This window comes from Sphaerodactylus townsendi, linkage group LG03 (assembly GCF_021028975.2).
Source record: "Sphaerodactylus townsendi isolate TG3544 linkage group LG03, MPM_Stown_v2.3, whole genome shotgun sequence".
NCBI classification, from domain to species: Eukaryota; Metazoa; Chordata; class Lepidosauria; order Squamata; family Sphaerodactylidae; genus Sphaerodactylus; species Sphaerodactylus townsendi.
This window is the reverse complement of record NC_059427.1, coordinates 149,127,860-149,151,734: the sequence shown is the minus strand read 5'-3', so window position 1 is coordinate 149,151,734 and position 23,875 is coordinate 149,127,860. Positions and strand designations below refer to the sequence as shown.

The 23,875-nt window shown below is 46.9% G+C and overlaps 1 protein-coding gene across 1 annotated transcript in view; it reads right to left on the bottom strand.

Moving 5' to 3' along the window:
• Positions 1–591: 591 nt before the first annotated feature.
• LOC125427918 (keratin, type II cuticular Hb5-like) overlaps positions 592–23,875 on the bottom strand; it is a 37,402-nt gene continuing 14,118 nt past the window's right edge. The window contains exons 5-10 of the mRNA XM_048487485.1: positions 23,496–23,660; positions 21,791–21,916; positions 17,578–17,798; positions 8,272–8,303; positions 7,950–8,175; positions 592–667 (exon numbers count right to left, since the gene is read on the bottom strand). Coding sequence (XP_048343442.1) covers positions 592–667; positions 7,950–8,175; positions 8,272–8,303; positions 17,578–17,798; positions 21,791–21,916; positions 23,496–23,660 — 846 coding nt within the window. The remainder of the gene's footprint in view (positions 668–7,949; positions 8,176–8,271; positions 8,304–17,577; positions 17,799–21,790; positions 21,917–23,495; positions 23,661–23,875) is intronic.

Here is a 23,875-nt window from a genome sequence, read left to right as displayed (position 1 = left end):
TATCCCAGTCCTGGTTTCATCCATGTGCACAACCACTCATACAAATTGTTTTATTCACACATATCCAGTCAAAAGGAAGGAGAAAGGAAACTCTTTCACAAATCTGATTATGAGTTTGACAGTTTGGATTAAGGATTTTCAGATGTAAATAATCCATGGTAATATTTCTAAATAAGTCCATGTATCTGAGGCCTTCCAATGATGCCTACACAGAAAAGCAAATTGTTCTACTGTAGCTTCACCCTATATGTTGTTCCCTGGAAATTAAGATCACAGGAAGAAGTTTTCTGTAAGGTTGCCTGTTGGTAGACATTAACGAGACTCTGTTATTGATAAAAGTAGTTTTTATTGAAGGTCTATGCAAGGCAAGGTACTGTACTTTTCATAGCCAGATCTGAGAAACGTGAGAAAGCCAAAGGGAGGTATAGCTTTAGCACCCTCCAGCCCCTCCTTGCCAGCTGGTGGGAAAAGCAGGATTGTTAGAATGTTTATGTCTAGTGAGGTGAGCGCCATTATCTGGTTGCCCGGCACTACGAGGTGGAGGAATGCAGGGGCCCAGTGGAGCTGAGAGAATTTGAGAAGCAGAGCCAGTTAGCGATTCAGGTCAAATGGCTGCAAGCTAGACGATGTCAGCTCTGATGTGAACGGGCTTTTGGTTACCAGCCTCCTGCCAGGAAGCAACAATAAACTGACACCAAATTTAAGCGTTCAGTAGCTGAAACTGTGAAAGAGATGAAATGGTTGATAGCAGCAGCTGTAAAAGGTGAGAAGTAATTAATCGGGACTCTGAGGCCCCTTCCGCACATGCAAAATAACGCATTTTCAAACCACTATCACAACTGTTTGCAAGTGGATTTTGCTATTCCGCACAGCTTCAAAGAGCACTGAAAGCAGTTTGAAAGTGCATTATTCTGCATGTGCGGAATGAGCCTGACACTTTCTTGACTGTCCTATCAACCAAAGAAGTTCATTTGGTGGGTACACGAAAGAGGGCCTTATCAGCAGCACCCCTATGATTATGGACCAAACTCTTTAGGGTAGTGTGCCTGCCCCTCTCACAATCAAACTTTAGGAGGCAGATGGATGGCTTTATTAAGGATGGTGTTCAATTTGTTTAGTTTTTTCCTCTCTATCAGCAGTTTCAGAGTTACATTTTTAAATTCATGGCATTTTAATGATGTATTTTTATAAGGGGGGACTTCAGCGGGGCATAATGCCTTATAACACCATAGAGTTCACCTTCCAAGCAGGTATGTTCTCCAGGTGAAATGATCTCTGTCTCCTGGAAATCAAATGTATTAGCAGGAGATCTCCAGCCCACTGCCCACTTTACCAGAAACCAAGATCCAACTTATTATTACAAATCATTGGCTCATTCCGCACATGCAGAATAATGCACTTTCGAACTGCTTTCAGTGCTCTTTAAAGCTGTGCGGAATAGCAAAATCCACTTGCAAACAGTTGTGAAAGTGGTTTGAAAACGCATTATTTTGCCTGTGCGGAAGGGGCCATTGACTCTATGAAAACCCAGACAGAGCTTGATAAAGAAAATATGCTCTTAAACTATAATGACCTTGACTGTTGTCTCGCAGTGGCAAAGTTTCTGGCTGAGGTTTGCGAGCTGAACTTATGATCCAGGGTGAAGTTTTATCTAGTAATTTTAACTGTATTTATATTGTATGTTCTGTATGCCAATAAAGGCTTATTGAATTGAATTGAATTGAGATCTCCAGCCACTACCTGGAGGTTGGTAACCCTCACTGAAGGACAGAATGAAAGTGTGATAGACCGTGGTCATCTGAGGAAATGGTGATAGGACCGTCTTGGTTCACTTGATGTGTACATGTTACTGACAAAGCAATACAGTTCTTACCCACTGTTGGTTCTGTTTTCATTCAACTCAATCCTGAGTCAGATTCCCCCCCCCCCCCACATTTCAAAGTAAATTAACTGTGTGATGGACCTAAGGAGCAGGCACAAGTAGAAAAAAAAACGAAGAGATAGAAAAAGTGCAGAGAAGGGCAACGAGGATGATTGAAGGATTGGAGCACCTTCCTTATGAGGAGAGGCTGCAGCGTTTGGGACTCTTTAGTTTGGAGAGGAGACGTCTGAGGAGGGATAAGGATTGAAGTCTATAGAATTATGTGCATGGGGTAGAAAATGTTGGACAGAGAGAAATTCTTTTTCTCTCTTTCTCACAATACTAGAACCAGGGGCATTCATTGAAAAATGCTGGGGAAGAATTAGGACTAATAAAAGGGGAAAACACTTCTTCCACTAAACGCATGTGATTGGTGTTTGGAATATGCTGCCACAGGAGGTGGTGATGGCCACTAACCTGGATAGCTTTAAAAAGGGGCTTGGACAGATTTATGGAGGAGAAGTCGATCTATGGCTACCAATCTTGATCCTCCTTGATCTCAGATTGCAAATGCCTTAGCAGACCAGGTGCTCAGGAGCAGCAACAGCAGCAGAAGGCCATTGCTTTCACATCCTGCATGTGAGCTCTCAAAGGCACCTGGTGGGCCACTGCGGGTGGCAGAATGCTGGACTAGATGGACTCTGGTCTGATCCAGCAGGCTAGTTCTTATGTTCTTATGCTCTTAAAAGCCTCACTCTAAAGTGTTAATCCCTCAGAAAGCCTGAGTGTGTGAGTGATAGGTTGGGAATGGATGGAAAAAGGAGTCAGAGCTTCTGACAAATTTTGAAGGAGTTCAGCTCTGAGTTCCAGAGAGAAGAGATGTGTTTAGTGTCTGGGAAAAACCTGTTGTGCTGGCAGGAAGAGAGTATTGGGGAAAGAGAGACCCTATTCAAGCCAGGAAGGGAAATTACTTCTAGGGAGAGAAGAATCCCAAGCACAGGTTCTTGGAGTGGAGCAAGTTCAACTTTTGGACAAAGTAGGTAAAACTGGGAAAACTGATAGTTAAAGAATTTGTGTCAGAGAGGGACCATTCTCTAGAAGGGGAGTGTACACTGTGTATGGGAGAAGGATTCCCACCCCAGTTCATTAAAGGGATTGACTTCAAACTCTGTAAAGTAATTCTAAAGTTTGGAGAGTCTAAAGGGAAAGCAATTTGGGAGAAATACTGTTTCCCATATAGTTTACAGGCACCTGAGTTACCACATGAACTTGCTAGGTTGGGGTAAATCTGCAAAACATTTTGAAAATCTATCTTTTAAAAAAAGCATTAAGAACCCTGTGACAAAGTGACATTTTTAAAAAGGCAATTACCACCTGTGTTGAATTCAGGAAACAACTTCATGCTTGTATATACAACTGTTTCTTTCCTGATTGACAATATTCCATCCTATCCTATCCCCCTAAAGTGTTTAATAAAATTTCACTATTTATTTGTTGAACTTTTTTTTTAAAAAAGCTTCTTTCGTGGTTATCTGAGGTAGAATGAAGGGAATGGGGGATCACCTTAGTGCCCCAAGATGGTTCAGCTAACATTCATTTTAAAGAGAAACACACATAACTCACATACACAGAGAAAAACTGACCAGCAGTGAAGAAAAGAAAAAAAGAAAAATCTTAGGAGAGTTAGGGAATATTCATTACCTTCGGATATTCGGATAAAAATAAATAAAAAATATTGGGAGATGGGAGATTTTATCCCTTGGCCTCTCCCTGCCTTCACAAATCCATATTTTCAAAGTGAGAATTTCTGAGTCATTTCTAACACTGCAGGGCCAACTGCACATTGGCATTTCTGAATTCATCCATCTTGATCAATGCCAGACACTGCTTCTGCCGCTGAGCGGTGACGGAGAGAGGATGTAGTTGTGAGAGGGACATTAGAAGGAAGAACCAAGGTAGGTAGGACTTTGAATTGAGAAAACTTGTGAAGCTCGGTGACATCACAGTCTTGGTATAGGCACATTTGTTTAGTGGACTATTTAAGAAAAGCAGCAGCTGGGGAAACCGTTTGCTACCAGGATGTACCAGCTGCCAGAGGTGTACCGGGGGTAAATAGCGCCCGGAGATGCCCCCCAGGCTCTGCCCCCTCACCACCCCAGCTCCTCCCCTGATGCCCCCAGGCTCCACCCCCCACTTCCCTTGACCCCACCCATGTCACCATGGACATGGGCAAGGTCTAGGGTGCCCACCGCCGGCTGGATTCCTAGCCGGCAGCCTGCAATCTCTTTTGACCTCCCCTCCAAGCCCGGGGTGGGGTTGAGGGCATTTGGAGGCAGTAGGAAGTCCTGCTGCCTCATCGTTTTTATGCGCTCCTCGACGGGGGGTTGAGGCAATAATCTAAAAACGACGAGGCAGCAGGACACGTGGGGGGCTGATTTTGCGCCCCCCACGTGACCAGAAGAGTGGCGCCCGGGGACAAGGGGTACCCCTTGTCCCTAGGTAGATACGCCACTGCCAGCTGCTACTACCAGTCTATTGAAGGAGAATGAGAACCCCCACCCATAAAGGTTACTTTGAAAAAAAGTTCAAGGGCATAGCTACAGATTGGATAGATGTATCAGCTCATGTCAGCAGCCTGCACCAAGAGGTTCTAGCCACTCAACAGCTTGCATGGTGTTTTCTGATGTACCTTATGTACTGATGGAAGTAGGAATTCCACTAGCCCCTCATTTGTCCTGCAGTAGTGACCTCCTCCTGATAGCAAGCAGCTTCATTAGGCACTGCTGTTCAGCAACGGCAATTGAATATGTCTACTGTGATGCTCCGAGTGTGGCGGCCCATTCACATACATGGCATTATTGGATGCTGAAGTCTGCAGGTAACCAGATTGTGTATGAACTGGCCACTTAACTATCCATAGACCTGAAGATGCAAAATATGACACCTGTCATCGCTCTAAAATGCAATTATTCGTCTGTTTCATAGTTTCATAGTTAAAGCTCATCTGACTCCAGTCTTTGCTCAGCTATATCAGTTTATTGAAAACAGATATTCAAATACAAGAATGCGTTTTTTAGGGCAGGAAAAAGCAACCAGCCAGAAGGTGAAAACAAAATGCGTGAGGCTGAAACAGATCCCACTTTCTCGTTTGTAAATCTTAGCTGCGAATCATGCAATGCTAACTGTCATTCATTCAAACATAACTTGCCAGCAGGGGCGTAATGTCCATTGGGCAAGGTGGGCAGCTGCCCAGGGCACCACCTTGTGGGGGGCATCAAAATGCCGGGTTCGTTTTTGGGTATTTTTAGTGGTTTTCCATTTTTGGCCTGAAGGGGGTGCAGAAAAGATAGAGTGACCTTTGGCACTCCAGCTTATCGTCTCCCTGCCAGCATGACCAATTGGCCATGCTGGCAGGGGCTGATGGGAATTGTAGTCCATAACATCTGGAGTGCCAAAGGTTCGCCACCACTGGGCTAGTGGCACCAAATGTTCAGCGTATCATCAGGAGGGGGTCCTTATGCTACCCCCCAGGTTTGGTGAGGTTTGGTTCAAGGAGTCCAAAGTTATGGACCCTCAAAACTGTAGCCCCCATCTCCTATTAGCTCCCATTGGAAACAATGGGGATGGCGCACCCCCTTTGGGAGTCCATAACTTTGGACTCCTTGGACCAAACCTCACCAAACCTGGGTGGTAGCATAAGGACAGTCTCTTGATGATACGCTGAAATTTTGGTGCTGATATGTCAAGAAATGCACCCCTTGCAGGCACCAATGTCCTGGTGCAAAAAAAAAATTTGGTCGTGGTGGAGTGGCCGCCCATGGGGGGGCGGGCATCCAACTCAGGTTTTGCCCAGGGCTACAGTTTGCCCAGGGCTGCCTCGTTCCGCCCCTGCTTGCCAGATACCCAAACAAGCTGATAATCAGCCTGACTTCCCTTCCCTGTTCACCACAGATGTGCCTATTCATCAGTTACCTGTGGGGTATTTGGAATAGTCTGAATTCCTTCACTGCTATTACGAAAACCACTCTTTTTATGATAGATCCATTAATATGCAATGCAGTGAACTAATGTCTAGCATAGATGTTGTTTTTAAAAGCTGCACAAATTTATAGGAGGTAGACCTAACGGTGGCTTCACATCCCTAATGGAAACTCCCAGGTCCATGTTTACTTCTGAATACTGTGGATGAGGGGAAACAGAGCAAAGGCATCGTCCCCTTCCTGTATTTTTACTGCCTAGAGGCATCTGGAGGCCCATTCTTGGAGATATGAATGTTAGAAGAGATGGATCTTAGTCTGATCCAATAAGGAAAGTCTTTATCTTCTTGTGTTTTCATTCAGACGTTATTAAAACCAGAGATCTTCCAAAACAAAAGATAGGTCTGGGAGGAGATAAACAGAGAAGGGGGAAACTCTGTCTCACTACACATTATATAATCCTTGTGTTGCACTTGGGTCTACCATGAGTACTTTTAATAAGATGTGTGTTGAGAGTTTATCACTAGGGAGCTTAGTTTCCAGGAATGTGATGAAGAAGGACTTTAAGCCTTTCCCTCCATGCCATTTTCCCAGCTTGAAACAGCCCCAGTCTGGGTTCTGTTACTCCATTGAAGGGCTCCACATATACTCATGGGGTTCATATAAGTTCCCAAGTACAGCAAAAAGCAACTCCCTGGGGGCATTTCAGGTCCCAACATAGGGGAGGGCTAAACACCTTCTCTTTACATGCCATGGTTGCAAGACTAGCGGTGGCCCCTTTTGCCATGTTTGCTAGAAAGCTGGGATTGCTATATGGCCATGGGGAGGGGGGGATCTGCTATCTGCAACAGGGTTTGCCTGCCAGCACTGCAGAGGCTGGTGGGAGAAATGAAAATGATGTGACATCACTTCCAGGAAATGTGACATCACTTCCAGGAAAAATGATGTGACATCACTTCCAGGAAAAACCTGGAAGTGACACCACACCTTTCAAGAGTCACCGAAAATCTACAAAGATCCATAGAGTGTTCAGCAATGTCACTTCCATGCTTTCCCAGAAGTGGTGGTAATCTCCCCATTTTCCCCTGATTTTCTGCTACCGTGTTTCCCCGAATATAAGACAGTGTCTTATATTAATTTTTGCTCCCAAAGATGCGCTATGTCTTATTTTCAGGGGATGTCTTATTTTTCTGTGTTCTGTTCGTCGGGCATGCTTCCAAACAAAAACTTTGCGATGTCTTACTTTCGGGGGATGCCTTATATTTCGCACTTCAGCAAAACCTCTACTATGTCTTATTTTTCGGGGATGTCTTATATTAGGGGAAACAAGGTAGTTCTTGTGTCAGACCAAGATGCAATACAAGGACTGTGTAATGTGTATTTAGGCTAAGGTAGCCAGCTAAGTGTATTTAAGCTAAGGTGTATTTAGGCTAAGGTGGGAACCTCAGTGTGGTACAATCAATGCCATACAGACCTCTCTCCATAGTAGCTGTTTTCTCCAGAGGGACTGGTCTCTGTTGCCTGGAGATCAATTGTAATAGTGGGAGATGTCCAGGCAACTTTACTTTAGAGTACTCATACACAAGAGAGAGTCTTTTCACCCTACTTTCTGCAGAGAAGAGAGGAGTGATTTTTATCATGAACTGAATATGCTCATAGCAAATTGTTTCCAGCCATTCTAGGACTTGGAGCTTGTTGTTGTTACCAGGTCCCCAGAAATATCTTTTTTTAAATATTCGTGACATGCATTCTTAATCAAGAGATCTAATCAGAGTTGGGCCCCCCCAAAAAAACACTGGACAATTGTATTGGCTCTAAATATATGATCACTGAGAGAATAATGCAGCCAACAGCTGAGATGTGTGTAATGTGCTTGATAGTCAGAATAAACTGCAAGCAGATTGTGAACTGCAAATGACCAAGATCAAGGAGCAGGTATATAGGACTGGAACTCCCGAGAGATTCCCCTGAATGGTCAAAAACTGCTGAGTCAGGTTAAGCAAGCCGAGTCAACAATATCTCATACAACTTCAGGTATCTTAGATTGTGTACAGAAAGGCAAAATTTAGATTTAGCCTCTTGATCCACAGGGGACAGCTGCAGGTACAAACCTAACATTGCCAGCCGTCGCATTTCTGATGCTGAATCCATGAAGGGGACGCATGTCTCCACAAGGGTGACCTGGCTGTACACAAGGAACGCAGCCTGCAGGGATGCCTCTTTTGAAACTCCCAGACTGGCCGACGTCATTTCCATTGGTCAGAATGCCTCCTCCTCTTCCTGGCCTGCAAACAGAGTCGGGGTTGCACACAACGGCACCCTGACTCTTTTGCACAACTGTGCATAGACATGAAAAAGACTGGGTCATGAAAAGGCTCCATGAAACCAATTAAGATTAGCAACATTTCTGATGCAGCTCTTGGAAGTACTTACAGATATTCACAGCACATTCTCCTTCGCCCATCCTGGATGGAATTAAACAGAGAAGGAAAGGTCTAATTACTTGTATATAGGAACCCAATTCACACTATATATATATATAAACGCGAAATACCACTCACTGACTGACTGACTCATCAAAAGAACTCAAAAACCACCAAAACTACAAAGTTGAAATTTGGCACACCGGTTTGTTATGTGCTTCAGGTGCTCGCTAAGAAAGGATTTTCCAAAATATTCACTTCCACTCGACTTATTAGATATTTACTGTTCAACTCTGGCCATCTGCACAAACATTCTAAGGGTGACAGTTAAACACCACAAGTTTCATGTCCTCCAACATGGTATTTTCGATGGTTTTTGAGTTCTTTTGATGAGTCAGTCAGTCAGCGGTATTTCACGTTTATATATATAGCTTCGTTTCACAGGACATTTTAATGAAGGGCACTTTGAAGCTCTAACTCTATTTGTCACATCAACAAATTCTGCAAATGCCCACCAAGTAACAAGCACGATTGATCCAATGGTGTGCCAACTGCTTTCTAACACCGCCCTCCTCAATACATACAAACTTGTTCCTTCTGCTGAAACCGCTAAAGGGAGAAGAGGAATTAAATGCAGAAAGCGATTTACACATTGCATTAGAAAAAGACAACTACAGGAAGCTGCTGCAAAATATGCAAAAACCAACCCGTCAGTCCACAGACAGGCTGTGAGGAAATATGCTGCATGCCACCCCAAAGTTCACAAACAGGCTGTAAAGAAGTATGCTGAATGTCATCCCAAAATTCATAGAGAGGCTGTGATGAAGTATGAGTAGCGAAGCACGAGTATCCTGCTAGTGTTATGTATAAATGTGCCTTAGGTTTGGAAGTTCACTTCCCTAAGATGCTACAATGAGCTTGCAAGCATGAACAATCTGCCCTGCTCTGTACAATAGTGCTATTTTCTGATAATGTAGCCCTTTGCCCTAATTCCCAACCCATCGCCCACCTTTTAGGGATCCTTATTCCTACATTTAGCCTCATTCAGTACTTTCCATTTTGTGGAGAATGGGTCTATCAATAACTATTAGCCATAATAGCTTACTGGAATCTCCATGTTCAGAGGGAAGTATACCTCAAGAGTACACATTGCTTGTTGTTGGTAGTGGTGGTGATAACGAAGGAGATCCTAGCTACATCCTACCCACCATTCAGCAAACTTTATTTTTTGTTTATTCAAGTATTTATACCCCACCCTTCTTTTTGGCTCAAGTCTGAAGCTTTCTTTCAATGGAAGACGGATTTCTCCTACTCAAGTGGCTCTCCCTGTGGAGGAAGTCAAAAGAAGCCCCTTCATACTACTCGGAAAATGGATGACTCTACCCTATTAAGATATGCCATGACAGTATGACTTGTAGGGTCATCTGGTTGGCCACTTGTTGAAACAAGAAGCTGGACTAGATAAAACTGTTCTCTGATCCAAAAGGCTCCTTTTATGATTTTAATGCTCACCTTATTCAACAGACATTTTTTTTGTTCCTTGGCCCAAATCATTGTTTGGGGTGTGGGGTGGATATGGGATTTTTTCCCCTCAATAGTTCCATGTTGTGGATATTTCTGATGACTTACCCTCAGGTAATTTACCCTCAGAGATCCAGCATGGTTAAGAGCAGCAGACTTAATTTAGAAGTTCGATTCCCCAGTCCTCTATATGAAGCCTGCTGAGTGGCCTTGGTTCAGTTGCAGTTCTCTCAGAACTCTCTCAGCCCATGCAGAAGCAAGCAACGGCAAACCACCTCTAAAGGTCTCTTGCAGGGGCATAACGAGGCAGCCCTGGGCAAACTGTAGCCCTGGGCAAAACCTGAGTTGGATGCCCGCCCCCCCCATGGGCGGCCATTCTACCATGACCAAAAATATTTTTGCACCAGGACATTGGTGCCTGCAGGGGGTGCATTTTTAGACATATCAGCACCAAAATTTCAGCGTATCATCAGGAGACTGTCCTTATGCTACTCCCCAGGTTTGGCTCAAGGAGTCCAAAGTTATGGACTCCCAAAGGGGGTTCCCCATCCCCCATTGTTTCCAATGGGAGCTAATAGGAGATGGGGGCTACAGTTTTGAGGGTCCATAACTTTGGCCCCCCTGAACCAAACTGCACCAAGCTTGGGGGGTGCCATCATCTCCAGATGATACCCTGAAATTTTGGTGCCGATACATCCAAAAATGCACCCCCTGCAGGAACATCCTAGAAATTTGCCCAAGAATCTTTGTTCTGCATTGAGTTTTCTGCATTGCTGTCAATGGGGGTTGCAGGCTGTGGGGGGGGGGACATTTCTGAAGGCACAGTCTCAAAACTTTCAGGGTCTCATCAGGAGACTGCCCTAATGATACCCCCCAAGTATGGTGCAGTTTGGTTCAGGGGGGCCAAAGCTGCCCACCTTGCCCAATGGGCATTACGCCAGTGGTCTCTTGTCTTGAAAATCCTACAGGGTCACCATAAGTCACCTGTGGCTTGAAAGCACTACCCACCATCACGGTTTATTCTCAGATAAATGTAGTATTTATCCCATCTGGCAAAATTCCTAAAAATGCTCGCTGGTATTTTCTGAGCCCACAGTATACAGATACACCCTGAACTGTAATTGAAACAGGAATGCTTCTTTCCTGTCTGTGAACCTTTGCAAGAAAACTGGCTTTTCTTCCCATTTATCCTGGCAAGGAGTTATGAAGGTTTCAAACCACAACAAACAATGCTCCTAGCCCCACCAGTATTGAACTTCTTATTAAGGAACACTCTCCCACCCCTCCCCCACTCCCACACACAAATCTCCAGGAATTTTCCAATCTGGAATCGGCAGCCCCTGCGGTAGCAAGTCTGAAGTATGTGCCAGCACTTCTTCTTTGCAATGAGCAGGTTCATATTAGGGACCCAGTGTACCAATTGAACATAATGAACACATGCAACTGCCTTATACTGAATCAAACCAGTGGTTTATCAAGGGGAGTACCATCTACTTTGTGTCTAGCAGTTGCTGTCTCTCAAGAACTTGAATGACAGTCTTTTTTCATAATCGACTAATAGAAATCCCAGGAATTGACCTTGGGCCTTTTTGGACACAAAGCAAATGCCCCACCAGTAAGCCACCATGCCTTCCTCTTTATTATGCCTTCCTCTACTATGTATTTGTAATTCTATGTTGTTCACCGCCCAGAGCCCTTCGGGGATTGGCCGGTATATAAGACTGATAAATAAATAAATAGATAGATAGATAGATAGATAGATAGATAGATAGATAGATAGATAGATAGATAGATAGATAGATAGATAGATAGATAGAGAGATAGATAGAGAGATAGAGAGATAGATAGAGAGATAGAGAGATAGATAGAGAGATAGATAGATAGATAGATAGATAGATAGATAGATAGATAGATAGATAGATAGATAGATAGATAGATAGATAGATAGAGAGAGAGAGAGAGAGAGAGAGAGAGAGAGAGAGAGAGAGAGAGAGAGAGAGAGAGAGAAGGGTTCCCAGCATCCAGGTAATGGTGGGCAATTGGCTTCCAATTCATGCGGCTGTTTACTGACATTTAGCTGGTCAATGGGCATAAGCAGGCCAGCGAAAGGGAGGGAGGCAGGAATCTGCGCTCCTAGCATGATGGTGTCATTTCCAGGTTGACATGGAAGTGAAAGGGGGGGGGGAGGTAGCGATCTGTGCGCCTAGCATGATGATGCCATTTTCAGGTTGACAAGGAAGCACCAACATCATGCTAGAAGTTGCTCTAGCACTCTCTCACAAACTATATGGAACCCATAGAAGGGGCAGGAATCCCTCTAGAAGGGAAGGGGCAGGAATCGACTTGGAGATTTGGGTGCAACAGATGCTGGATTCGGCCCGAATTTGGGCAAATTCGGGCAAATTCGGGCCAAAATCAGCCAGAATATGTCCTACCCGAATGTGAACAAATCCAAATGCAAGATATTTGGGCTTTTTTGTATTTTTTTTGTGTTCTACTGAATGGTGGAGACCGTCTTGCTGGGTATTCTCCACCTTCAGTCAGAGAGGCAGGAAAGATGCTTTGGTCACTTTCTGTGGCAGGGTTGTGCCCCTTTCTGACTCCAGTATCTTTCCTGTCTTGGCAGAGAGTGCAACTACTTCTTCAGGCTCTTCAGTTGTACTGTGTGTGTGTGTGTGTGCTTGTTGTTCCTTGTGAAGTGTGTTGCTCTTTCCTAACGTTTTCTCCCCAACTCTTCCCACCCCTCGTCGGTGTGTCTGTGGGTCAGGCTACTTTTAATTTTTCTAGGGAAAAGATTCCGTGGCTATGGCTTCAGGCGCTCAGGCACCATTTTCTCCCCCCAGGGAGACTTTCTGCTGCACTGCAGCAGAAAACACAAGAGCCATGGCTAGGAGTTCGTGTTCTCCCCCGCACAGCCGCTTGGCTGGGAGGGAAGAATGGGCAGCGAGGTCCCAGGGCAGCTGGAGGTACCGCCGGTGGACCTCTCCTTCACCAGATCGGCACGCAGGTAGGCACGCATGCTTGGCCGGCCCCAGCACGGGGCGTCAGGGAGCGTTCCCTCAGGAGAGGGTTGAAGGCAGCCGCAAAACTGCACTGCACGGAGGGCTCACCCCAATCAGGGGTGAGGGCGGTGCTACGGCTATGGCGGCATTCCAGGCACCTGTTTCGGGGCCCCCACCTATTTCCCGCTCGGCCGATGCGGGCCTTGCCGGTCCCTCCACGTTTTTTGCTGATCAGGTCAGACAGGAAGGTGGGTTGGCGGAGCGGGCAGGACAGTTTTGGCAGGCTCCAGCGTCCTAGATTGGAGCGCTTGCTCTCCACAACAGCTAGTGGCGCTGCTGCAGTCCTCTATTAATGAGGCAGTTGCCAGGCAGATTCAGCCTCCCCTCCCCGCCAGCCTTCCTGCCCATAGACCGAGATCCAGATCCCCTAGGGGCCATAGAGGGAGTTGGGATTGGCAGGGCTCCCCCTATCATTCGGAGGATGAATTTAGCGAGGGGAAGGTGAACTTTTCTGACCATTTTTCTGATCCTGAGGATCTTCCTCCTGAGCCATCGGAACAGGTCCAACGCCTCTTTAAAACTGAGCAGCTTTCTCTCCTTTTGGCCAAGACTATCGCAGCCTTGGAGCTGCACGACACGGAGGAAGCAGTAGATCCCTGCACCACTGGGGCATCAAAGCCCATTAAGGGCTGTCCCAGGGGCAGTTCCTCCATTTTCCCTGCAGACAAGAAACCTTCAAAAATTTTCCCCTTACCTGAGTCCTTCGAGCATAAGTTTAGGAAACAGTGGGTTAGTCCTGCTGCCAATAAGAGTTTTCCACCAGTGTTCAAAAACTTTATCTGGCCCCTGAGCATTTCAACAGAATGGTAAAAACTCCTGTAGTGGATGGCCTGGTGTCTGCGCTTCACTCGGGGGGCTTAGTGTATAGGGACGGAGAAGGCAACCCAAAGGATTCCATCGATAGGAAGGCAGACCATAGCCTACCCAAGATTCATGAGGGTACTGCCATGGCTGCCAGGATCCTTGCTCCCTTGACCACCGTGGCCAGGGCCACCATAGCATGGCTCAAACGTATTCTGGCCATCATTCCTCCTGAAGATCAGGGAATCAGGGAGGGAGTTGGAAGGGTCCTTATGTCTGTATCATTTCTGGCTGACTCCACTTTAAATGCCTTCCTTACTACTTCCCACACCATGGCGGCGTCATCTGGTTAAAACCATGGCAGGCGGATACCCACTCCAAAACTGTGGTTTCTAGTTATGATTTCCAGGGTGGGATCTTGTTTGGAGTGGAGTTAGACAAAATTCTGGTCACCACCAAGGACAAGGGGAAGGTCCTACCCCATTATGTCAGGTCGAACAAGACCAGATTCACTCCCAGGCCGGCCTTTCACTCTTTTTGTTCTTCCCTTCGAGCTAATCGCGACACAAGAAGACCGGATTGGCAGACCAATCTGTGCCGGAAGTACCGGTCCTTTCGTGGGCAGCAGCGATTCAGCAAGTCCTCCCGACCTGAGTCCACCAGCAACACCAACAAGGCATGACGGTATGGACATTCCGATCGAAGGGCGTCTTCTGTTTTTTCCCACCACTGGACAGAACCCCACTCCAATAGTTGGATCCAGGAGGTTGTTTCCTTAGGTTACTCACTAGAATTCCTTTTTTTGCCAAGGGACAGGTTCCTCCCATCTAGAGGTGGGATCCAACCAGTTCTCACCACTTCTCTAGAAATGGAGTGCCGAGAAGGGGTTACTAAAGCAACCTCCCTGCCCAATAGGGATTGGAGGTGCGTGTGTGCGGCGGCACCACTGTTTGAATCCCACCACCATCAGAATCTGTTATTAAAATTTTTGGATCCCACCACTGCTCCCATCCCCCATCAGTGCCAACCCAGACAAGAGGGACAGTCTCCTCCGGGCTGTCTGATCACCATCAGGGGGAAGTGGGGAGGGGAGGGGAGTGTACTCGCATTTCTTCATTGTCCCCAAGAAGAACAGGGACATTCAGGCGATTCTCAATTTGTGACACGTGAATCGACACCTCCGCCGGTTTCGCTTCCACACGGAGACCCTATGCTCAACGGTGTTGGCGATCCAGCAGGGTGATTTCCTGACTTCCCTGGACTTAGCAGAGGCGTACTTGCATATCCTCATAAGCCCTTCCCACCAGAGGTTCCTGCGGTTCACCTTGGGGGACCAGCACTTCCAATATGTAGCCCTTACGTTTGGTTTGGCAACAGCCCCCAGGGTTTTCACCAAGGTCCTGGTGGCACCGATAGCATTCCTTCGCAGTCAGGGGATCCACATTCATCCCTATCTCAACGATCTGCTGATCAGGTTGAGGTCGGTAGCTCGGGCTGCCAGAGATGTGAAGCAGGTGCAGCAGGTGTTATTGGACCACGGCTTTGTTGTCAACCTGCAGAAGAGTTCCGTCACACCTTCGCAGAGGATGGAGCACCTGGGGCGCTCATAGCCTTGACAACGTGTACTCTCTTCATGCCACCCCAAAAGCTTCAAAAGATCCCGCAGACCTGCCTCAAGTTTCTCGCGGCCAGATCCTCCACCCTGCTCCCGCTAGCAAGTTTACTGGGTCTGTTACTGTCCACCATGGACCTTGTGCAATGGGGCCGGGCCCATGCTCGACCTCTTCAGATCTTCCTGTGCCCGTGGGCCATGCAGATCATCCAGAAGAAGGATCACCCCCTAGCCATGTCAACGTCAGTGCGTCTCAGTCTGAGATGGTGGACAAGATCGGTCATCCTGACAAAGGGAAAGGTGCCCCTTGACAGCAGCTACATCTCTTCTCGGATACCAGTCTGAAGGGCTGGGGTGCCACCCTAGGTCACTGCTTCATCCAGGGCACCTGGTCACCCGTACAATCGGGTCTGTCAATCAACATCCTGGAGGTAAGGGCGATATTGTTGGCTCTCAGGGCTTTCAGAAGTCGCCTGTTCCAGAGATACGTGGTGGTTCATACAGACAATGTATCGGCCATGTGTTATATAAATCACCAGGGGGGATCGAGGTCCGCCAATCTCCACTCAGAAGCCTTCAGGATACTTACCTGAGCAGAGGCGAACCTAGCATCATTGAGAGCGGAACACATTCGGGGGTGTCTGAACATGAGAGCAGACTGGCTCAACAGGTCCAAGGTCTCCAATGCAGAATGGCAGCTCAAATTGCAGATCTTCTGGAAGATCATGGACAGATTTGGGTTACCAACGGTCGACCTGTTTGTGTCCCCTCTGAACAGTCAGCTTCTGATTTTCTACACGAGGTTCTGCCACCCTCAGGCTGCGGCAGTGTATGCACTTGAGCCTTGAGAAAAAAGGGATACTCTAAGAGGGTGGTGGATACCATCTTAGCAGCCAGAAGGAGATCTACCAAAGGGATTTATAATGCCTCATGGAAGGCTTTTGTTAGGTGGTGCAGAAGGAAGCAGCTAGACCCCCATTTTCCTTCCCTTCCGTCCATTCTGGATTTTTTTGCAGGATGGGTTCTCCTCTGGCCTGCAGAGTTCTACCCTACGACGTCAGCTGGCAGCCCTCGTCACCGTGGTCCCGGAGGTGCAGGGGTTCCCTTGTCTAGGCACCCTGAAATTCTGCGGTTTCTCAAGGGGGTTCAACACTCTCAGGCCCCAGTTGCCCATCGCTTTCCCTCGTGGAGGCTACATGAGGTCCTGGATGCCTTAACCAAGTCCCCTTTTGAACCAGTCCAGTCCATCCACCTTAGGTGGCTTCGTATGAAGCTTTGATTTCTCATGGCCATCACCTCAGTTGGGCGGGTTTCGGAGATTAGGGCCCTGTCTGTCAATGCCAACTTATGTCAATTTTTCCCGGACAGAGTAGTACTGAAACTTGATCCCACTTTTAGACCCAAGGTGGCTACAGGCTTTCATTTGAAGCAGGAGGTAGTTCTTCCTAATTTCTGCCCTAAACCGTCACACCCCAGGGAGCGACTGTGGCACAGGTCCCTTAAGGCTTTCATTATTCGTACTGAGGAGATTAGGAAGACGGAGTCCCTTTTCATTAGCTTGGAGAGGAGACGGCTGAGGTGGGATATGACTGAAGTCTATAAAATTATGCATGGGGTAGAAAATGTTGACAGAGAGAAATTTCTCTCTCTTTCTCACAATACTAGAACCAGGGGGCATTCATTGAAAATGCTGGGGGGAAGAATTAGGACTAATAAAAGGAAACACTTCTTCACACAATGCGTGATTGGTGTTTGGAATATGCTGCCACAGGAGGTGGTGATGGCCACTAACCTGGATAGCTTTAAAAGGGGCTTGGAGGAATATTTATGGAGGAGAAGTCAATCTATAACTACCAATCTTGATCCTATTTGATCTGAGATTGCAAATGCCTTAACAGACCAGGTGATCGGGAGCAACAGCTGCAGAAGGCCATTGCTTTCACATCCTGCACGTGAGCTCCCAAAGGCACCTGGTGGGCCACTGCGAGTAGCAGAGAGCTGGACTAGATGGACTCTGGTCTGATCCAGCTGGCTTGTTCTTATGTTCTTATTAATGTGGTTCCTCCCAGGGTAGGTGAGCCCATGTCCTCTGCAGCCATCATCAGTTTCCAGAAGAGACCTGGAAACCCTACTCTTTACTCTTCTTTCCGTATAATTAGCATTAAAATTGATGCACTCTATCACCCTAAGTATAAAGTTCCCATTCACTGACCTCTCTACCAGATAATGGATATGTACATCGCTAATTATTAAATTCTGCAGTTCTGGACATATTTTAATAGGCCTTTTCATTGTGTCCAACTGGGCCTGATGCTTTTACCTGCATTCCTCTCCTTCCAGCAACTTCCTGTAGGTGGCGATCTCAATATCCAGGGCTAGCTTGAGGCTCATCAGGTCCTGGTACTCCCGCAGTTGGCAGGCCATGTCCTGCTTGGCCTTGTGCAGGGCGTCCTCCAGCTCAGCCAGCTTGCGTTTGGCATCTTTCATGGCCATCTCTCCCCATTCCTCAGCAGCAGCCACCTCCTCCTCCAGTTTGCAGCGCTGTAAAGGCAGCAAGATGCAGAGAGAAGGCACAAAGCGACAGAACAGACATTCAGCAGCAAAGGTGCTTCAGCACCAACTGGCCACCTTCAGCTATCCCTTTAAATTTCATTCCTATTCATATAACCAGCCATGGGGAAAGCTTTTGAATATTCTGTAAAGCAGGGGTCCCCAAACTTTTTAAACAGGGGGCCAGTTCACTGTCCCTCAGACTGTTGGAGGGCCGGACTAAAAAAAAACTATGAACAAATTCCTATGCACAAATGATTGTAAAATGTTTGGGGGGGGGGGGGGGGGGGGGTGTGGGGGGCTCTGGGGGGGGGGGGGGGGGGGGGGGGGGGCGGTGGGGTGGGGGGAGGGGGGGTGGGGGGGGGGGGGGGTGGGGGGGGGGGGGGGTGGGGGGGGGGGGGGGTGGGGGGGGGGGGGGGTTGGGGGGGGGGGGGGTTGGGTGGGGGGGGGGTTGGGGGGGGGGGGAGTGGGGGGGGGGGGGGGTGGGGGGGGGGGGGGGTTTGGGGGGGGGGGGGTTGTGGGGGGGGGGGGTGGGGGGGGGGGGGGGTGGGGGGGGGGGGGGGTGGGGGGGGGGGGGGGTTGGGGGGTGGGGGGGTGGGGGGGGGGGGTGGTGGGGGGGGGGGGGGGGGGGGGGGGGGGGGGGGGGGGGGGGGGGGGGGTGGGGGGGGGGGGGGAAAAACTAAAAAATGCAAAAAAAAAATCAAACGAACCTCAAGGGTACCCTGAGATATGAAGAGCGAGTTCAAGGGTACCGTGACGTCGAAAAGGTTGGGAAACACTGCTCTATGCAAATGCTTTTGTAATGATTTCCATGGAATTATATTCCTGCTACAAACTCAAAGTAGTTTTAAAAATCACACAACCGAGAGCTATATATCTGTGAAAGGTAACCAAAGAATCTTCTTTAATTAAAGAGTGCATAACAGCCTCCTCACAGTAGAATTCTTAGAAAACTTTGGTAGAAGACACCACAGTTACAGTGGTATAATACTGATGAGGTGTGAAGAATAGACAGGGAAGGAAAAATCAATCACACACACACATCAGACGGTTGTGGTGGGTTTTCCGGACTGTGTGCCCGTGGTCTGGTGGATCTTGTTCCTAACATTTTTTTTTTAAATGCTTTATTTAGGTTTTCAGACATATAATAGGTATAACATCACAATATTTTTCATTTATAACTTAACTGAGAGAGAAAGAGAAAGAGTGGTCTGGTGGATCTTGTTCCTAACATTTCGCCTGCATCTGTGGCTGGCATCTTCACAGGTGTATCACAGAGGGAAGTCTGTTACACGCTGTGTCTAGTGTTACACACATCAGAGTTTTTCTACCATCTGGATTTTCAAGAATAGAATCTGGTAGCCCCTTCTTGAATCCTCTTTGAAAAATCCTAATGGAAAGGGCCAAAGAATCAGGAATGGTGTGTCCATCTCTTTGGGAACAAATGCCTTCTTGGGTTAGATCCCTTAGCCAGGATTTAAAAAATGTCCCACCAAGCAAAACATGGTAGAAATTCCTCTGTTATTACACCAGGTTTAGATAACAAGAGATATTAGGCTTAGATCAGATAAAAAGTAAAACCATTGTTCAGTTATACTATCTACAAATGGAGTTCATGTCTGGATGCAAGCTCCTTCATTAAACATGATAGCTGGAAGAAGTGTGTCAACCCAAGATCTGAAACCATAATTTGAAGTTTATGTAACTAACCCTGGTTAACTATGGTGTAATTAACAATGGTTAAAAAGTAACTATGGTTTTGTGTGATGTATAAGACATCCTAACTTAACCATGGCTTGTTCCTAGGTGCTCCTTTCACATAATCCGCTAGCTAAATAAATGCCTAAGAGTAAAGACAGTGAAATCAGCACATGTCAAATATGGTCATCTACGAACCACACCTTGAACAATTGAACCATAATTAAAACCAGCCATGGTTTTGCATTGTCTGAACCAGGGATCTGCAACCTGAAGCTCTCCAGATGTTCTTGGACTACAATTCCCGATTGGCCATGCTGGCAGGGGCTGATGGGATTTGTAGTCCATGAACATCTGGAGAGCCACAGGTTGCAGACCCTGAACTGAGCTATTGCCTCAGAACTTAGAAATTCCATCCCTGAAGATGGAGAACTTTTTTTTTAAAAAAATATTTTTATTGATTTTCACCATTATATAAAACAATCATATATAGCAGGGGTCCCCAAACTTTTAAAACAGGGGGCCAGTTCACTGTCCCTCAGACTGTTGGAGGGCCGGACTAAAAAAAACTATGAACAAATTCCTATGCACAAATGATTGTAAAATGTTTGATTTCACCTTTCAGCCTTTCTGTCATGGTCTATTTTTAGAACAGTACCTGGCCAAGAAGGTATGTCAAGTGCAGGGTTGGGCTCCAAATATTGTTGGGGAGGCTGTGTAGAGATGCCTTCCCCTGTAAAAAAAAAAAAAACAGAACTTTCCCAATGAAGCATTCCATCTAACCCAGGATCAGGTATCTTCCTGGGCTCTTTCCTCCCTAGCAGCCAGCGAGCGATTCGCCAGCCTGGCTGATGCCAATGGGAGTGAGAGGCGGGACAGAAAGCCTGAGAGCAACACATGGAGTAGCCGAGAGGGAAGGGCGGAGCAGGCGTTGCCACATGTAAGGTTTCCAACTCTGGGTCAGAAAATTCATGGAGATTTGGGGGTGCCATCATGTAATTGCAATCAACAGCCGTTGGGGCCGGTTCCTCCTCTCCCTCGAGCCCCCACTGCACATGAATGGAGCCATCGCCGCCATGCCTGGCAGGCCGGATAAATGCCTTCGGGGGGCCACATTTGGCCCCCGGGCCGTAGTTTGGGGACCCCTGCTGTAAATGGACAGTCTCCAAGCCTGTGGCAAGCACATGGTCTGTACCCAATGCCATGCACAGGCTTCAGCTTTCTTCTTGCATTGGGAAGTACTGCAGGCATTAGAACATTACAGCCTTGCTGGACCAGACCAGACCAGCAGTCCAATTAGGCTTCCCAATTGCCCAGATGGCTAGATTTTTCTGCTACTAGCTAGCAGAAAAGCCCAGGGGGGAGAAGGGAGTGGGATCTACCTGGTCCCCTTCTTCTGTAGCATGTGGTCCTTTGAATGACTTTCCTCTTTCTTTTTCGGGGGGGGCAGGGTTATATTGGAAAGGGGCTACAACATCAATATGCTTGCTATGAAAGGTATATAGATATAAATGCAATTTAAAGGGTTTTAACAAGGCCCTCTATCTTGCAATTACAGGTGTGATTGGATCTGTGCCTTTAAGAGGAGTTGATGGGTGGAGTTAAGAGAACCAGGAAAAACTGCAGAGGCCCATTGACACCAACAAGCTAGCTTCCGGGCAGGCAGAGAATGGTTCCTCGTGTGTAAACAGAAAAATGCAAGGAGACCCCTCTGCAAGCCCACTGCACACTGAAGAGCCCCGGGGTAAATGTTCTATGCATAGTGGGCCTGCTTGTTCACATACTCCCACTCAGACCTTCCTCCCCAAACTCAGAATAGCATGAAGCATAGCAAGGAGAGGAGTCTTCTCCCTTTGCACAGTTAGAAATGGTACTGAACATAATGGTTAGTCCAGCCTGGAACAGGGATAGCTCACTCTACTATAAAGGAACAGAAAGCAGGGACCAATCTACCCATACTCAGTACAACATGGGTGGTCATATGCTGGAGCTAGGGGGAACTGCACCTGGGGCACATGTGCGCTCTGCATCCCTGCCATGCCCCTGCCTGTTCCCTCCACACCCCGGAATGCTCCCAGCATGCGCCCAGTGCATTGCGCGTGCCCCAGCCCCCTTAGGGCTATACCACTGATGCCACCTTATTTACAACAGATATCAATGGGACCAGGTAGCCTTTAAGTAGCAACTTGCTGTTCTGGACCACAGCTGTTAGAAGGTGATGGACCCCTTATGTTTCTGTAGACAAGCACACCAATGAAAGTGATGTATTCAAATTCAGTGCTCACCTGGGCTTTGACATTAGCAATCTCTGCTTCCATTCTGTGAACAACTCGTGTCAGTTCACTAAGTTCATCCTTGACATCGCGTAGGTTGTCACAGTGTTTGGCAGCAGTTGTCCTCAACTCCTGATACTATGATGATAGATGGAAATGACACAATAGATAGTGCTGCTCTATCAGACAGGTGACTTTCCCAGGTCTATTGCCTGATATTTCAGATACTAGGGATTGAAGCTAGCACCCAACACCTGCAAAGTGTGTTCTGTATCACTAACCTATGCCACCTCCCAAAGAGATGGGTCCCTACTAGCTAGGAGAGATGGGTCAGGAAGAGAAGATGATCATATTCCGGCCCAGACAAAGACTGCTTAGATGTTAAGCTCTCTTTCTGCTCCAAATAAGTGCTAATTGCATGAGGAAGTGAAGGAGAGCAATTTTCACCAATTCTCCCCTCTAACTGCAGGTCCTAGTTTGACTCCTGTAATATTCTCGTTAGTCCACTGACCCATGGGAATACAATATCAAGGGCTATAAACTACTTTTGGGGAGCCTGTTGTGTTTGCTTGATATGACTTCTTAAACTCTCATTATGTAGAATACGATAACTTGTTTGGGAAGACCATTTTAGATGACATGGCTATAGAAATATAACATGTAGTTCTAGCCTTACAAGCCCTGAGCTTTTTTGAAACAATGATGTTGGGTTGTTTACTTCAGAATGGAGAAAAATATAGAAAGTGAATAAAGCATTCTGGCCTTAACAATGTTGTAGTGACCTACTCTGCATCTGGATATGGGGTGTGTGTGTGTGTGTGTGTGTACTGCATAACTCTAAGTGTGAATAAGTGTTATCTCCTTGAATGGAACGTCTTTCTCTTTGTCTTAACCTGGGAGCTGCCCCCTGACCCTTACACACACACTCTCTCTGTTCTTTGTTCTTCCCATTTCTCCACATGTCTTTCTAGGGTGTCACATGCCTCCCCAGGTTTCTCCTGTAGAAACCATGCCTCATACTTCCATACACACGATGCCGGATAAGCTAACCACTTGTGATCGGGAAAGTACTCTTCAGATGAGCTTTCTCGCTCTCCTTTTGACTGCAACCTGAATGTGAACTAAATCTACTTGAATAAAAGGAAGGTTTACTTTTTGAAATATACTTCTTGGGAGATTTATTTACTGCACTCAGTATCATGTGTCTGTGACTGGGTAAATTCTGCCATATTAACCAAATACCCCGATAAATACACCATATTTTGGACCAAAGTTCAGTATGGCAAACCACATACTGTACCTGAGAAAAATTCTAGACAGGAGGCACTGCTCTAAAGAGGAATCAGGTGTACCTGGCAAACCACATACTGTACCTGAGAAAAATTCTAGACAGGAGACACTGCTCTAAAGAGGAATCAGGTGTACCTGGCAAACCACATACTGTACCTGAGAAAAATTCTAGACAGGAGGCACTGCTCTAAAGAGGAATCAGGTGTACCTGGCAAACCACATACTGTACCTGAGAAAAATTCTAGACAGGAGGCACTGCTCTAAAGAGGAATCAGGTGTACCTGGCAAACCACATACTGTACCTGAGAAAAATTCTAGACAGGGGACACTGCTCTAAAGAGGAATCAGGTGTACCTGGCAAACCACATACTGTACCTGAGAAAAATTCTAGACAGGAGGCACTGCTCTAAAGAGGAATCAGGTGTACCTGGCACTGGCACCAAGCCTCCGCTTCAGCTCGGCTCCGGGAGGCAATCTCCTCATACCGAGACCGGAATTCTTCAACGATGCATGCCACATCCAGGCCTCGGCTGTTATCCATTTTCACTGTGACACACGTATCTGAGATGCGTGATTGTAGCTCACTAATTTCCTGCAAAATTTCCCATGGAAAGTATTTAGTCCAACACTGTGGGTTTCATTTTTAAAAAAATAAAATTGCAATTCTGAGTGGGGTATAGGATCACCAATCACTGGCTTTCAACCAGTGCCAGGGCGGGGCCAGGATAGGAGAACAACATTGTTCCAACATTTTTTACGATAGAGTTTTGGGGGAATCCTTCAAGCAACATGCTGATGTGGTGACAT